We start from the raw sequence: 16,607 nt of genomic DNA, 5'->3' as shown, positions 1-16,607 counted from the left end.
AAACTTGAGTTTCGATATTTTTTTAATTAATATAAACTTTCGATTTAGTTTCATATTGAAACTATGCAAAAAAAAAAACTAAGATTAACTTATAAAAATTTGATTAGTATTCTATTGTTAATTTCAAGTTAGGTATCTCGAGATAGTGATTCAAACTCAACGAACCTAATGAGAATTATTTCATAAGAGCGGATCATCATAAATGGTATTAAAACATAAAATCATCACTAGGTTAATTTATTTGTAAATTATTTTTAAATTTTTAAAAATGCTAGTCACCATTACTAATACTTAACTTGGATTTTCAGATGAATTTTCAAGAGTATATCTACTTGTAGGATTTTAATGTTTGGAGAAAAGTATATAGCATATACTAAAATTAGTAAGTGCAAACAAGTTATTTTCAAATTCATCATGATTTTTAATATATATATAAATAATTACCATCTGATCATAACTATCATAAAAATGTCTTAACCATTTTCTTATAAAATATACTCTTATTTTCATTATTTACACCTGTCTTTCCAGCGGATTCTATTTTTGTTGGGAAGAAAAAAATATTTTCTCCATTCTTTTTCCCGGAAAACCAAAATCCTTTTTATCAGCTACCAAACCGCCACTGAAGAATCATCATCGTCTTCAGAGTGTCAATGGCTTTTGACTATGCACCTTCAAAACTGGGTTTAAGAACGAAAGATATTGTGTCTTTTTTCTTTGTTTTGCTTTGTTTGTTTTTATATTCTTCGTTCACTACAAATTCCTGTCCCAAACATGAATCCATATCCTACAATTTCCTGCTAACTGAAGCCTTATCTAATGAAGCAATTCAAAAGAGAGACAGCATTATTATGAGCACCACAAAATTCTAACAACCAATCATAACCATTAAAAAGAAAATGTCTCAGAGCCCTCCATGGGAGTGTATACATGATGTCAAAGTGTAATCAATTAATTATGAATGGACAATGTAGTTATACAAACATAACAAATACATATATCAACAAAATATACAAACTGTCTTGCTATCAGTTTTTACAACTAATGGTGCTGAGAATGATGATTATGATGCATATATTCATACTTAGCTAAGTAAATGTGCAAGACTTGTGTTAAATAAACATGATGAAGCCTAGACACCTAAACACATCTTCCACCCTTGGTACTTCTTGGAGAACTATTTGCCAACTTACTTCAAGATGGGTGTTACATTCCTTGTGATCACTCAAAGCTGATACATAAACATTTAAATTATCAGGGTAACTTCTTTATGGGATCTGAAAGCAAGGAAACCTTGGAAAAGGTGACAATACTGCTACGAGAATCCTTTCTCCCCATATAATCAATATCAGTGATGTACTGAGTCAATCATATCACCGGCGATGTTAAGATCAAAATGATCCAAAGCAGAAGTATTTTTTTCCTATATTTGCAAACTTATGAATGGAGTTCTTTCCATTCCCCCCAGAAGCCCTGAGACGCTGTGAGCTATCATTAATTTCGTTGGCATGACTACCAAGCGGCCTGCTAGTTGTAGAAGCCTTTCCTTTTTGCTGTATCTTATCAGTCGATGAAGAATGCCCTGGCTGTATTGTCAATCCATTTCTGTCCAGCAGATGGCCTGTTCCACAATTATTGTTCTCATAGATTGCAAGATTACCATTTCTTTTAATTGAACCTGTGCATAAATGAATACCAACTTAAAGCTGTAAAAGCTATATTTAGAAAATATGTTATAGCAGATAAAAAGTAGACACATAAATAAGAGAATCTCATCCAAAATTCATTCGAAGAAATGAAGAAATAAATAAAAAAACCAAGAAAGATATTACAAAATTAGAGTGGACAATTAAATCTAATCTAGTCTCTCTATAAAGTTTAAAATGGAGTTGTTTGCTAGGACTTCAAATTCTATCTTCATTATAATTTTATTAATTGATAATTACAGTTATGAGGCAACAATTTAAAATGCTGACGATTTAGATGAAATTCATGGAAAAAAATGCAAAATCATGCCTTTAATAGTCGATAGAATTATAACTTTGTTTATAAAGTAGAAGCAAATTCATCATCCCTATAATGATAAATGACAATAATATATCTGAATATGGATTTGTCCATTCAAGATTGAACAGAGTACAAAGTGTCATAAAATGGGCTGCAGTCATTACAGCTTGTTCTACCTAAAAATCTTAGCACTAAGTATAATCATCAAAGTTTAAGTGCTCAGGTTGACTTGTGGTACAAGCATGATAACTAAACAAAGTATAAACAAGGTAGTGCAGAAGTTTAGCTTCTAATAAAAATGTAATGTGGGAAGAATGATCCAAGTGTACAATATAGATGGTGGTAATGAAATAGCATATGATTGAAGTGGCTGATGGGCTTAACTCGGCTTAAATATTCCCTCACAAAGCCAATTGCTAGTTCTATGAGTAACAAGAACCTTCTCAAAAAATTGCATAAGTTTTCAAAGGAGCTGGAATATTGGCATACCTGATGGCGGAGGCCTGATAACCACCTGACTTGATTTGACAGGTGCAGAAATACTGTACCTGCATTCTGTATACTCCTCTTCAACACCAAGGCCATGATCATTCTCAATATCCCTTATTAATGCATCAGGATCAAAGTATTCATCAGAATTCACCGACAACCGGCTGGAATTGCCTGAACTAGCTGAAGATGTCTCTGGACTATTAAAATCATTCAATTCCAAGTATTCTCCCTTTGAAAAGTCACAATTTCCATACATGTTCTCACGAAAATTCTCGGGTACAGGTTCATCAGGCCTTCTGCTGGACAATGCTGATTGTGCTTGATCCATCTCAGCAACAGTCTGCGTTGGAGTTATGTCAAACTAAAGTGTGCACAAAATTTATAATCAAATCATTTATACTATTCTAATCAAGGCTTTCAAGTTTGTGGTATGCACCACATGCAAATACTAAGCCTATGTGATATTGTATACCGGCACAGGAAATACAACTAGGCACTGACAGCTTGGCTTGCATGCGCAATTGTCACTTAAAACAGTGATAGCATACACAGAAAAATCTGGGTGCTACAGGTTGGATCCGGCAAGAAAAACCTGTTTTTAGAAGCACTGGTCAGACTCGGCCAACACTAGCCAGAATTGACAACCACTCAATCAGAATTGGATAGGATTCTAGTGGACCTGGTTGCTTCCAGGATAGTTCAGGCAGGTTATGGCGGGCTGGCTTAACTGCCCCCACCAATTTAACCAGTTCAAGTCTAGACTATTGCGACAAATTTCTAGCTGGTTCTAAGCTGATCTTGGAATGGTCCTGGCCGGTTTATGGCTTCTCCAACAGATTTGAGTGATAAAGGGAAAGAAGAAATCCCATGTCAGATAGATCCAGTTATTTGGTTTTATCACTTTGTAATTCATTCAGCAATCCTCAAACCAAATCAACTTTGCAAATTTACTTAAAATTGTTACTACATAGTGGAGCTCGGATATTCGAGAGAGTGGGTGGTGTTTTTCAAAAGAATTTATTAGTGAATGCCAAGATATAAAATAATAATTAAACAGTATCATATGGACCAAAAATCATATCAATTAGATCAGGGCTCTACATCTGACATTTGTTATAGAAATAATGATCAAATTAAAAATCCTGGCTACTATAAAATTAAAAGAGTACCAACAATAATTTTGAAAGAGTCTCCAAGATATGTTCAACCATCAATGCCATTTGGAAAAGAACCAAAAGACACACATAGTGCAAAGCGCTTAATAGCAATGATGCAGAGCACGAACCACAACTTGAAGAAAAGAAACAGTCTCTACCTGGGAACTGTTGGCAGAAACCGTCAGACATAAGTTGATCTCTTCTTGTTCTAGAAGGCTCAACAACAATTGTTCTACATACTCACCACCAGATGCACCAGCACTTGCAGAATAATTCAATTCCCCTTGACTTCTACTTCTGTCAGTTTGCAGGAAGATTCTAAACAAGGAACTGCTATCCTGCAAAATCATGTGAAAATTGAAATTCTAAGGTATTTATGAAGTTCTATAAATTACATATTAGCTAGGCACCAGAAGAGTTTAGTGTCAAGACCGATTGAGTACCTTTGAGTAAATATATCCATTCAGCTTATGCTGTTCCGCCTGATATTCATGCATCATCCACCCAGTTCTGTCTCCGAAAGGTACTTTGCCTTTACAAAATTCCAGTGTTGTTTTCCTACCAATGGTGCTGGTACCTGTATATATCTTTACATCATCTGTTGGTCTCCAGTACCCAGATCTTGTTACTTTGATTTCACATCCCCCTTCAGGAGATCGTGGCCCCTCTGAGTGGTACAGGTACCAAATTTTTTCTGCATATTATTTTAAGTGACACAGCTCCTCAGTGTAGTTAAAGCTTTCTAGTGTTTCAGATTGAAAAAGCAGGGAAAATTTGATGCCAGGAGAGGCTGAATATCTTATTCAAGCACATGTTAACCAACTTGTAGTACAAACTCTAGTAAACAGATGACTGCCCAATAGATTCAATGGTTTCCTTACAAAGACTTCAAATCATATCACCCCATCTTACATATAGCGTGATCTTTTTTATGAACGGCAAGTTGACAATGCATTCATATGAAATCTTTGTAGTTTTATGCACTCAACATTAGATTTCCAACCAAAATTGGGCCTTCTGATTAAAATCATTTTTGTTTTGTATTTTTGTAGAATCCTGCTCCAACTCTCGTGTTACTCGTCACATGACTGATCTATGATGTGTGCATTATCTTGTATAATCAATGTATATGTTTTAGTTTCCTTGTAGGCCTAATGTTCTATGTCGTACTCTGATCTTCTGGGCTTGCAATGTGTAGATAGAAAGATATAGCTGGCCTAGAAATGGTGAACCACAAATCGAACATTGAAACTACTTTGTTTCTAGATCCAAGGAACATCACTCCATCTAGATGAGTGGCTAACCGGATATCAGAAGAAAGCACAAACAAAGAGAGGCAACCATAACCAAATTCAATTAACAAATGTTGCTGTTCATACGCTAACAATGGGCACCATCAAGTTCCTGTTACCTAAAGATATGCTATTTTTGCTAGAAGATTGATGTTACATTCCATTAAAATGGTAATTGTTCATCCTCTAAACCTAAAACTGACATAGCTGTGTAATCAGTTTACTGCATTGAGATCTACAGTCAAATAATATAAGCATGGCAAATATTATGATTTCACATTCAGGAATTACCTTTGGTGCATAAACCATGAGTTATACAGATACGTACCCATGCATATATACATGTTTTTTTCTTTTTATCTATGCATTGTTACTTTCAGTTTGACATCATAATCGAAAATTGAAACCTCCAGCCAGCTTAAAGATATTGTCAACTAAAATATATTTCATCACCTGACAAAGAATACGAGTCATTGTCCTACTTGCACTTTCAATGAAATCTTACTAAAAAAAATGAATGTTAAACCTAGTCCAAAGTTTCTTAGTTTTACAGAGAAAAATTAACTTATAATTGCCCAAACCACAAACTCTTCCTGTGACTTTTAGGATATCCATACCGTTAGTTCTTGCCCATATTTAGATACGCTGGAGAAATATAGGTGCTCATCGCCAAACATTAATTATATGGAATTACTGAAAGTATTTCCTTCTCTTCATATGTTTACTATAACCAGCAATGAGCCAAATCATTTAAGCTAAAGCAACAGATAATGTCCTAGGCTATCAACAACCGTTGTATAAACTAAGAGAATCCACAATATGAAAAGTCAGATTTAGCCCAAAAATGAATAGTAAAGCATACAACATAAGAATCCGGATTCGAAATCTCAGGCATGATAACTTCATGTTTAGCCTGTGATGCTATAATAATTATTTTTTTTAATAATGTAAAATACCAACAAGTCCCAGATGATAGTTCATAATTTTAATGATTTGAGAACCAAAAGCATAACCATGCAATGGAAGTAATCCTCGAGAAGCCATCAATACTAGATTCAGGGGATTAATATTTGATATCTGATACCTTAACCGTGAAACCATCAACAACAAGGATATAAAATAGGCTACTCGAATCTCAACCAAAGCTAACCAGGAGAATCCCATGGTTCAACGCCAAAAGGGTTCACTTCAGTGATGACATTGTTTGGAGTGGGATCTCCAACTTTCCTGCCTTCCAGGTACAGTACAACTTCATCATCAGTTGAATTGATGTTAATGTCCATTGGGACAGACTTGGATGCTGAAGGATATAAGTCAACCCTGATTTAACAAGGCCGAATAAAGGAAAGGGTTAAAATACAAGTGCAACAAAAACTTTCTAAAAGAACAAATAAGCACGGGAGAGGATAGCAAGGGTGGACAATAATAAACCGTCTCGCTTTTTATTTTGCTTGACAAGCAAAAACAGAGTTTCTATAGATGACAATAACACTAGAGAAAAATGGAATTTATAAGTCGTGGCAATCCAAAACGTCCTTTTTCTTTGCTTGCCAAGCAAAACAAAGAATCCTAGCTAACAGCAACATCCGAAAGGGGGAACGCCGAATCTGGAATTTTGAAGTGGATAGATAACAAACGCAAGCGAAAAAACACCATCAATTGGAAATCTTAAATGAATCTGATCGAACAAACAGATCCTTATGATTCCTGTCCTCTGTTCAAAATTCACACGAATCAAAGGCCAACGACAAATTACAGAGTTAACATAAAAAGCTAAATTTTGGTCCGATAACATAAAACGGAATCTGTACGCAAACGCATCCATAACAATCGACGAAGACCATCAGCAAAGGCCCAATTTGCAACCACAATTCGGAACAATACCAAATACCCTAGAAGACTCCGAGAAAGCCACTAATGGGTAACCTAACAATTCCCTCAAACCTCTCATAAAGCTCCCCACAACGATCTGAAGAAACAACTCCACGGACCATAAGAATCCACAAAAACAGAAATCAAAGAACCGATTCGATGACGATGGTCGGATTATTTCGAAATATCAATCTCCAACAGCTCAAACTACTGAGAACCGAATGAAAGGAATCGAAACCAAGGCTACGAATCTAACCTGGGATCCGGAACTCCTCGCATCGATATATCGAAACGCTGAAGCGAAGGGAAGCGCGACGGCCAGTGAGCTCATTATAAAGAGCGCGAGAAGCTCTTAACCCGAGGGGTTAAACCCATGGTTAGTTAAAGTGGAGCGAATAGGCACTCCTTTTTCTACCCTCCGATTAATCTCTACTCACGGAGCCGCCGCCGCTTGACGTCATCCGACACGCCATCGTTACGCCGTTGAATATGATCCAAGCATATTTTGGGTGCATATTATAATAATATAATAGATATTGAATATATATATATATATATATATATATATATATATATTCGATTAAATTGATGCCCAACCTATGACAAAGTAGTTTATATAATTAAATTAAAAATCAGAAATTTAAATTATGATGTAATCCAAACTATGCTTATGATTGCGATAGACGGCGTTTATCAAATCGAGGATTTCACTTCCACACGTCTCTCGACGAATGGGGCCCCTCGGAGACCCGAAGATCCCGTCCGTATATGACAATTTTACCCGCCACGCGTGAAAGTAGACAACTGGGCCCTGGTCGGTGGAACGGCGGGGCCCAGTCCACCTTGGACCACACCATGTAAAAAGCTTCTTCCAGTGTGAACGGATCACTCACGTGGGGAAGACAAAGGACGCATGGCGAATCCCGTCCCAAAACCGCGACGCAAAGGACGTCTTTTGGGATAGAAACGCGATGGTGGATTGTAATCCACTGTGTTTGATTAAGACCGGTCATGATAGTTTCCTTTAGCGAATTCTTTGGATGCTTATATCCGTCTATTTTTCAATCGGTTTTATAATGAATTCAGGTACAATTTGACTTGGGTTGAAAATATAATTTTTATATGTTAAATATTAATCTGATACGATGATAAATCAGATCAACTTATTAAAAGTCGAATATATTTATATATTAAAATATTAATGTATCATAGCTAGTAAAGATACTATCATATTCTCATAAACTCGGAGGATCTAATCCGGTCTTTACCATTTAAAATGAATCGAACGTTTTCTATCATGGTATGAAAGAGATTGTGACTTTGAATTCTTTTATTTAAGCTCGATCGATGAGGCTCTATAACTTGGACATTCTTCGGCTGACATTTCTTAGACGGTGTTTACTTTTAGATCTCGGTCCTAATCGCACCCGATTGCGTTCTCACTGGCTCGCGAGTAACACGGTGCAACGTGTTGCCTCCGTTTGACCGAATGGACTCACTGTCTCGGCCACTTGTCCTTGTTGACTGCACTTGATGACAGTGGTCCGCCAAGTACAATCATTTCGAGGCTGAGTACCTGTTCTCCAAATGAAAAGTCTGTCTCACAGGACAATATATATTATTTATCAGCTAAACAAATTAGTGTTTTAGATAATTTCTCTAATATCTTAAGTGTGTATTATTAATCTCTTATGGTTCCGTAAGATTTATATCGAGAGAAATACAGGTTATTAGATCATGAAAACATAATAGAATGACAAAAGTATTATTAAAATCAAATTTTAATGTTTTCATTCGCACAATGAAGAGACTATGTTGGATCGATTCTTTCTATTGTAGGGATGGTAGATTCCTCTCTGAGATCAGATGCAACGAGGAAGGTTTGTTGAGACTTCAAAGGATTCAGTGGGTGTTTGATGATATCAGGACCAAGATGATGGAGGTGGAAGGTGTGAGTCAGTCATACCACATGTTTGTTCTCGAAGAGAATATTTATGGGGGCATCAGACCCACTCACTACCGCCAATGAATTGCCATTTAAGGCTGATAAAGGTGGTGAACGCAAAGGCTGACAAAGATGATGAGGGTGTGCAGTCTTAAAGACTGGATTTGACTGCTAAGGTTCATGTGCATGTGTTTGCTTGCTCGGTTAAAGACTCATTTATGAAGGCTTGCGATGAGTGAACCAACTCAAAAGCAGCACCCCATCAAAGAGCTATTTTCTCTGAAAGACTAGGTTTGACTTCTGCAGCCTGGTGTCTATTTGATCTCTTTTTGTGGTTTAAGCCAAACCTTACATATTTGATAGCTTGTCTTCTTCCCTAGTGATTCTTAATGAGGGTCAAGTGAGCAATCTTTCATCTCATCGATGTGCTGAAAAATGTCTAGCCTGACAAAGTTCTTACCAGCTTTTGCATCAAACCACCAAGAACTCATGCTCAGCAAATATGATTGGGAGTACCAATGTAACATGTTACTCTGCTCATGGTGATATCTTGGTTTGAGAGTTTCTGGGGCTAAGTGCTCAAGTTAAAGACCTAGTGCACTTCTGGGCTATATTTTAATTGAGAACAGCATCAGATTGCAGTGAGGCGGGAGCTTTTATTTGCTTATTGCTAGCTTCTCTCTCCTCTCTCTCTCTCTCTCCCTGATATTAGATTTTGTGATATGTGATCATTCCGAACTCCAATCCTCTTTCTTTAACTATATTGTTTCTCTCTTTCATGTTGTAGTTGCATGACACAGGACTGAAGACAGTGCCAGAGGGGACAGCCTAGGAGGCAGAAGACATATAGAAAAAGGAGACAGAGATATTGGATTTCAATAAGGAGAGGGATCATAATATTAAATTGGCCTCTCGGCATGCAATATCTGGATGAAGGATCTCAGGCCACTTAGATTAGATCCTTCAGATTAACCATGTCAAACTTTGTTTTGGATAGACTTTGTCCTAGGAAAATACAGGCATTTGAGTTTTTATCTAGAACTGGTTTTTGTGTTATCTCCTTTTAAATCAAATCTAAAGAATCTTAGAGCTTCTCAAAATAGTGGAAAAGGTGTCCATGTTTCTCTTTCACCAGTCCTTAGCTGTTGCATCATGCTCATAGTGGGTAAGCTTGCTATGTATGCCTCCGTTTGATCCAAAAATGCTGGCAGTGCCAGTAGTAGAGAGCTTGCATCTTATTCCTTTGTTTATATTAGGGTGGCTTTAATGTCACTCACTGACTCACATGAGATCCCCTTCACAGCTAGCTCATCAATGAGCTGTTCTAGGCCAAGCTGGTATTGAAAGTGACCATGCATGAAGCTTATTTGGACAAGTGACATGTTCTGGTAGCTCCTTCCTCTTCCATCATTCCATATGCTTTTAGGTCACTGATTCTTATCTTGGAATTTATGAACTTGTTAACTGGATAAGGGTTCTTAGCCTGAATGTGCATTTCGAAAGTACACCCTGATGGTTCTATGCATGTGGCTTAGAACTGAGATAAAGAAGTGTTGTTTTGTAATCTCATGATGACAGTCTGGATTGCTGTGGATCCTCCATGGGAAGGTGGGAGGTGACGATTGAAAAGGAGTTTGGTAGCTCCCTCTGATGCCACGGAAAGTAGGTATGGGCAGATAACCCACAAGCTTCATTTTGTTACTTTTCATTCATGAGAGAAGAAGGAATAAAGAAGGGAAACAGAAGGCTATTATTTATTTCTCTCTTTTCTACTGCTCAGGTTGATTGCTTCCCACTGCAATGACATGACAAAAAGGATAATAACAGATGAGAGAAGTACAACAGAAGACCAAGCAAGATTTCTCTGAGATCTTCAGACATTTATCCTTTTTGTTTCTTCTTCTTGCGAGCAGATGGTCTTCCCGCCTTCTTTCCTTGGTACCTGTTGATACAAAGTGCACAGGAGTAAGTCAAAGAAAAACTGTGAAGAACTGAAGATTTCTTTCACCTTTGAAGATATGTAGATGAAGAATATGGAGATCACTTAACTGGTATTGAAGGGGTTGGTTTCACAGGAGCAGAGGATTGAAGATAGCCGCCCATCTGCTTCTCCACTGCATGATTTCTCTGCCATGATCTCATATTTTGTAGTCAATGTAACGCAGCAAAGAAGAACACTGTCGAAGAAACAAAAGTACCAGAACCTCAAATGCACCTTAAAATGAGTCGCGGAGAAGCCACAAGAGAACTCCAAAACGCTCATCATATGGCTGCCGCGGCTCCTGTTGTCGTCGCCGCTAAAGCTACTAGTCTGCGAGGTAAATGAACCCCAAAGAGATCAAGGAAACAACAAGGGTGAGATCAAGACTGAGAGCGAGTGTCAGGGAATGGAGCATGCCTTGGAAGAGCTGAAGGGAGGGGAGCTTGCGGTGTCATCCAGAAGAGAGGAATGCTTCCCCTGTTGCTTTGGTTCGACTCTCCTCTTTTTGCCACCACTCATGGCCAATTCAGCTGTTGGAACCAAGGCAGAGCAGAGGCAGCCATTGCCTCCAAAGCAAGTGCTGGAGTGAAGATAGTAGAAGCAATGCTCATCCTCTTCTTGAAAGTGCGGTGGCCCAGAGGATGCATCAGAGACCATGGATAGGTCTTCCTCCTCCTCCTCCTCCTCCTTCCCATGAAAGAAACCACCTTTGTTATAGACAAGAGGCTCACAGGAGGAGTGGTCTAGGTAGGTGGTCCAACCAGATTGACATCCGCTGCTGCACTCTGAGCTAACATCTTCCCCTTCCCCCAGCATTACAATATAGGAGAAGCACTCTGGCAAAAGACAGCTCCTCCTCCTCTCACCTCAAGGACTAGTTTGAAATGGAGAAGATAGTGGCAGTAGCAGTAGGCGTAGTACAATCAAGATGCGACTGGAAGAAAGGAGGACGTGGTGGCGGGATTGGGAGGGAGACTGGAGGCAGAAAGAAATGAAGAGCATCAGAGCCAATTCCCAGACTAGTTTTGTCCCTGTCTCGATGCCACCCCTCCCACCTCCTTGCTTTCCTCAGTGCACATGAAAATTAAGACTGCCAGTTGGGCACTGGGCGCGCTTTGTTGATGAACCTGCACAGTGAGACTACACAAACAGAGACCACAGAGCGAGAAAGAAAGAAAGAGAGACTATGATACAAAGAGAGCTCTCTCTCTCTCTCTCTCTCTCTCTCTCTCTCTATTCTCTTTTGGTGTCCATCACACACATGCACCATCGGAGGGAGTCTTTGCCTCTATCCGTAGAAAGAACGGAGGCACAACGGCTTCACATGCGATACAGCGAGGCAAAGAGTACCACGCTACACCGGTTTCATTATTTGCGTCCAGATCCCGTGAACGGAGGAAACATGGGAAGGTGCAGCCTATAACTCCGCGTACGGCCTCCAAATACCGCGTCATGGATTAGCCTCTTTAATCCCCCCTCCTTCCTTGGGGCCTTTGGAATCAGTAACAGTGTTTCTTTGCTTACTGGTGTAGAAAGAATAGATACAGACACAGATCAATAGCAATTGAAATGGAGTACATTGGATATTTCGACCTTAGCTTCCACGGCTTGGTGCCATCCATTGTTCATGAGAGACACAAGAACATCAATGCCTGTAGTGCGTGGAATCAATCCCATCCCTTCTCTCTTCGTTTTCTGTCTTCAGAATCTAAACCATGCTGTGTTCGCAGTAAACTGATGGAAGTAGATTAGCATGGCAAGAGTTACTGATGATATTTCTGAAGCATAAGGGAAATATTCAAAATGTATCGCATGTAACAATGTCTTGTGATTCCCATTTAGTACACGCAGAGCAGTTTATAGGACTTGAGTATAACAATTAAAGCTGTGTAATATATGGAGAAACAGAGAGAAGGAAGGATCAGAAAGAAAGGAGGCAAAAAGTTTCAATGAGGAGGTAAAAAAAAAGGTTTATTGATATAAATTGCATTTATGAGGAATATAAATACTGACAGAAAATACTTAAGTTAATGATAGTAAACTGGGAGATGATATGGGACCCTTTTGACTCCTTGAAGCTCAAGTCATATGTGCCATAATCATCAAAATGATGGATCCCCTTGGTCCTATCATGGGACCAAGAGAAAGAGGAAGACAGGCCTGTGTTGCTTGCTGTTACCCCTCTTTGAATGCATCTGCACATGATGGGGGACTTACTGCCCCATTTTGCCCCCAAAGAAAGGTTGCCATTGCTCCCATCTCTTTTGACTTACACTTGAAACAATCATGCTTCTTGAGGTGCCTGAGATGGTATGCAATGATGATGAGTTCATTCTGGTGATGGTCGACAGTCATACGTGGGTAAAAGGAGCTGATAGAACGTAAGTTTCAGAGTTATATCAGCTCTAGCAATGGCGAACAGAGAAGATTAGTGGATCAATCCTCAACTCTCAGCTCTCAGAATGAGAGCAGAAGGCAATAATGATATTTATCTTTGGCATCTATGGCAGACATTGTGATTTGTTTCACGATATGACTCCAACCTTTTCCCAGTCATTTAATTGTCCTTTTTGTGGCAAATTGCCACAAAAAGCTGTTATTTTTTGAAAAAAAAATCTCACTTAGTTTTTTTTTTCTTTTTTTAATGATGATATTACAGAGCATCCTTTTTTTTTTAAGTCCTCTTTTTTTTGAGAAAAATTCTTAGTTAGCACGTTTTTTTTTAAATTTTTTGTATATTACTCATTTTTTAAATGATGAAATTGCCTTTATCTCTGCCCCGTCTCTCCTCTCCTTTTCCTTTTCTCTATTATCGTTCTCGTCCGTAACCCCTTCGCTAAAGTCAACGATGAGATGATGAGTAGAGAGGTGGCCTGTAAATCCTTGCCCTTACCCATAACCCCCTCTACTAAGATAATGATTGAGTTAGTCAACAAAGGAAAGTTATGGCGAAAGCAATCGATCATATAGTCATAGTGTAGAGGGGGCCATAGGTGAGAGTTCATGAGTCGTCATCGACAACGATAAAATATGGTAGGGGGACCTATGCACGAAGGTATAAGCGGGGCTAGGGGAAGAGGTGATGGCTAGTGAGTAGAGACAAAATCATCTTTTTTTTAAAGAAGTTGTATTTTCTGAATATTTTTTAAAATGAAGGCGTTCTCCAAAAATCTTTGAAAATCAGAGCACTTTGTAAAAAAAAATTCAAAATTAAAAGTTCTTTAAAAGAAAATTACCCCTTTTTCTTTGTCAAAAGAATAAAAAGAAGCTTTGCTCATTGGAAGACGTCTGAACTCAGATGAATAAGTGCAGACATTACCACCACCTAAATGCATGATTGAGCTCATGATTCAAGAATTCTGCCTTCATTGTCATGATTTCAAATGCCAAGTGATCACCCAACAACAGATGCAGGACTTCAGTGAAGCATCATTTCAACAGCTATCATCAAAGCAGACTCAGAAAAGTGGTGCGGCAATGATCTGATCCACATGAGGAAGAAGCTATGACAAAAAGGACTGCTTTGCAAAGGAAAAGCTCAATGTTATATAACAGGTGGTTGCACACAAGTCTTGCAATCTTGCAAGCAGTAGGTCTTCAAACGAAGAAATAGATTAAGATACATTTGAGAGGTCTTTTGTCATCGGCTACTATGACTTCAGCATGTACATTGAACATGATGAGGGGAAAAAGACGGTTGATTTTGAGGTGCATGAACTTGTCGACTACAATCAAAGGTGATCGATCTCTTCTTCCAAAACAAAATTGGAAATCCCCTTGTGTATCTCTTCATCTATTGTCTCTGCCACTGTCATCTGAGAGCTCGTGTAAGAAGAACTCCATAAAAAGACTTCTTTAAACAATAAAAATAAAACTATTATTATTATTATTATTATTTTCTTCTCTTAGATTGATATATTTGGTAGAATATGAAAGATGTGTATATCGTGTGACATGAAATTAGCTTATTTTGACATCTGCTCTAATAGCAGACTGCTTACTGCTCACATATCTTACTTTAGTAGGACACAATAAAGAGGCCAAACAAATTAAATTCTCAATAATTTGACAAATTATTTCGTTGACAACGGTGTGTGACACAAGTCAACGTGGCTCAGAAATTTTCTTTTACCAAACAAAATTAAGATATGCTACCCTTAAAAGGAATATAGGATTCACCGCTTGCTTCATAATGTAGTAAAATAAGCAAGTCTTGAGGGAGAGAATTTTTGTCAACTATTTAACAACCCTTTGAGTTATTTTAATGATACAAAAATTTCTCATTTATCATACTATTAACAGCTGCTTCATAATATAATATTATTATATGCAATGCTGAAACCTTCTGCTCACAAATTGTTATTTTTTGAAAAAAAATATAATAAATAAAGGATAATTTATCAAAAAAATAATTATGAGGTTTTATTAGATGGCGCTCCATATTTATTTATTTTTATCAGGGATGCCCCTTTGTTTAAAATTTTAAAAGTACTCTTCAAATTAGTTTGATCATTTTTTTTAAATCGGGTCGATCTAAGAGCTAGTTTAGTTCAATTGTGATTGCGATCTTAGTCAATTGTGATTACGATCTTAGTCAAATGGATCTGGGTCGAATCCTACAAAACATATCTGATTGAGTTTGAATCAAAAGATAAAAGGTTTATATGAGGATTACACCAAATTATTGTAACTCTTATGTAATTGATGGCAACCAATGCTCCTCTCCCTCCTTAGCCCCTTTAATGAATGATAATGACATCCTCTCTTCTCTGGTAGCAACGAACTCCTTTACTCCTTTTGATAGTGAAATCTTTTGCTCTTCTCTAATATTTACAAATAGCAAGACCCACATATTGTTTCCACCTCCTATCTTATTGCCAACAATAATCATGACCCCTGTTCCTTTCCTCTCTAATGATAACTTGTTGGCAAGAAATTAACATTGATAGTATCGCTATCGTAGTCATTAGCAAAACCCCTTCCTCTCCTCTTTGACGACACCCACCTGCTATTGCTATAAAGAAAGCTAAAACTCACTTTATCCCTGTTTTATATTGGTAACAATAATGACGATGATAACAACTATCACCGATTAAAAGGTCGACAATAATGATCTTCTTGCACATCTTTGTTGTATCGATGAAATAGATAGAAAAGTGATTTAGAAAAAAATGAAGGACAATCTAAGCCATGATAATAAATTAAATACTTAAAATTTTTTAAACTAATTTAATATGATTTAAATCTAATAAATCAGTTCAACCTAAATAAACCACCAACCAACATCTATGAATATTGGGTGTCTTTTTTAAACTTTATGAAGGGTCTTTTGGTCCTATATGAAAAAAAGGGCCGCTCTTTTATTAAAAAACTCATTAAGAATTTTTGGATAAATTACCCATAAATAAATAAATAAGAGGAAAATAAGTTAAACATATTTGCCTTTACACGGACAAAAATTAATTGAACCACGTGTCAAGTGTTGCGTCATAGAAGACCCTATCCGGGATTCACCTTATGAATTCTCGCCACAAAAAAGAAAAAAAATTGAACACAAAATACTTAATAAAGCAATTCAATCAGACAGAAAAAGCACACAAAAAAAGAGAAAAAGAAAAAGAAGGAAACAGTTGAAGACATATCAGAAAAAAATGCAGTGACGATATAGTAAGAATCAGGATGATCACATATCACCATTGCCTCATAAAGAGATCGTATGCACAAACTCGATCTTCCATTCGTTTCCTTCATGTGTTCGATATCAACGGTTCAGATCACAGTTTCCTATGCCTTTACTCGTGTGCAGGGCTTGAGTCGCGGGATGACATGCCCTTATATGCGGTGAGCCGGACGGAAACCGA

The 16,607-nt window shown here is 37.6% G+C and overlaps 2 protein-coding genes across 3 annotated transcripts; both read right to left on the bottom strand.

The window, feature by feature from the left end:
* Positions 1 to 931: 931 nt before the first annotated feature.
* LOC135609649 (NAC domain-containing protein 60-like) lies at positions 932 to 7,213 on the bottom strand. Of its 2 annotated transcripts, none has more exons than XM_065103109.1 (6): positions 7,077 to 7,213; positions 6,099 to 6,268; positions 4,100 to 4,350; positions 3,815 to 3,994; positions 2,497 to 2,839; positions 932 to 1,678 (listed from the first exon to the last, which is right to left on the bottom strand). In XM_065103109.1, exons 1-6 carry the CDS (start codon positions 7,097 to 7,099, stop codon positions 1,392 to 1,394), a joined length of 1,254 nt encoding a protein of 417 aa, XP_064959181.1. In that variant the 5' UTR covers positions 7,100 to 7,213; the 3' UTR covers positions 932 to 1,391. The 2 variants fall into 2 exon arrangements, with proteins under 2 accessions (XP_064959181.1, XP_064959182.1); XM_065103110.1 differs by having other exon boundaries at positions 932 to 1,621.
* Positions 7,214 to 10,459: 3,246 nt separating this feature from the next.
* On the bottom strand, positions 10,460 to 12,000 carry LOC103980826 (protein SOB FIVE-LIKE 5-like). Its single transcript, XM_009397340.3, has 4 exons — positions 11,164 to 12,000; positions 10,981 to 11,076; positions 10,815 to 10,892; positions 10,460 to 10,707 (listed from the first exon to the last, which is right to left on the bottom strand). The coding sequence occupies exons 1-4, from the start codon at positions 11,560 to 11,562 to the stop codon at positions 10,639 to 10,641; spliced, it is 642 nt and encodes a 213-aa protein (XP_009395615.2). The 5' UTR covers positions 11,563 to 12,000; the 3' UTR covers positions 10,460 to 10,638.
* Positions 12,001 to 16,607: the final 4,607 nt, after the last annotated feature.

This window comes from Musa acuminata, chromosome BXJ2-4 (assembly GCF_036884655.1).
Source record: "Musa acuminata AAA Group cultivar baxijiao chromosome BXJ2-4, Cavendish_Baxijiao_AAA, whole genome shotgun sequence".
NCBI lineage: Eukaryota > Viridiplantae > Streptophyta > Magnoliopsida > Zingiberales > Musaceae > Musa > Musa acuminata.
The sequence above is the reverse complement of the archived record's forward strand: the minus strand, read 5'-3'. Positions and strand labels throughout refer to the sequence as shown.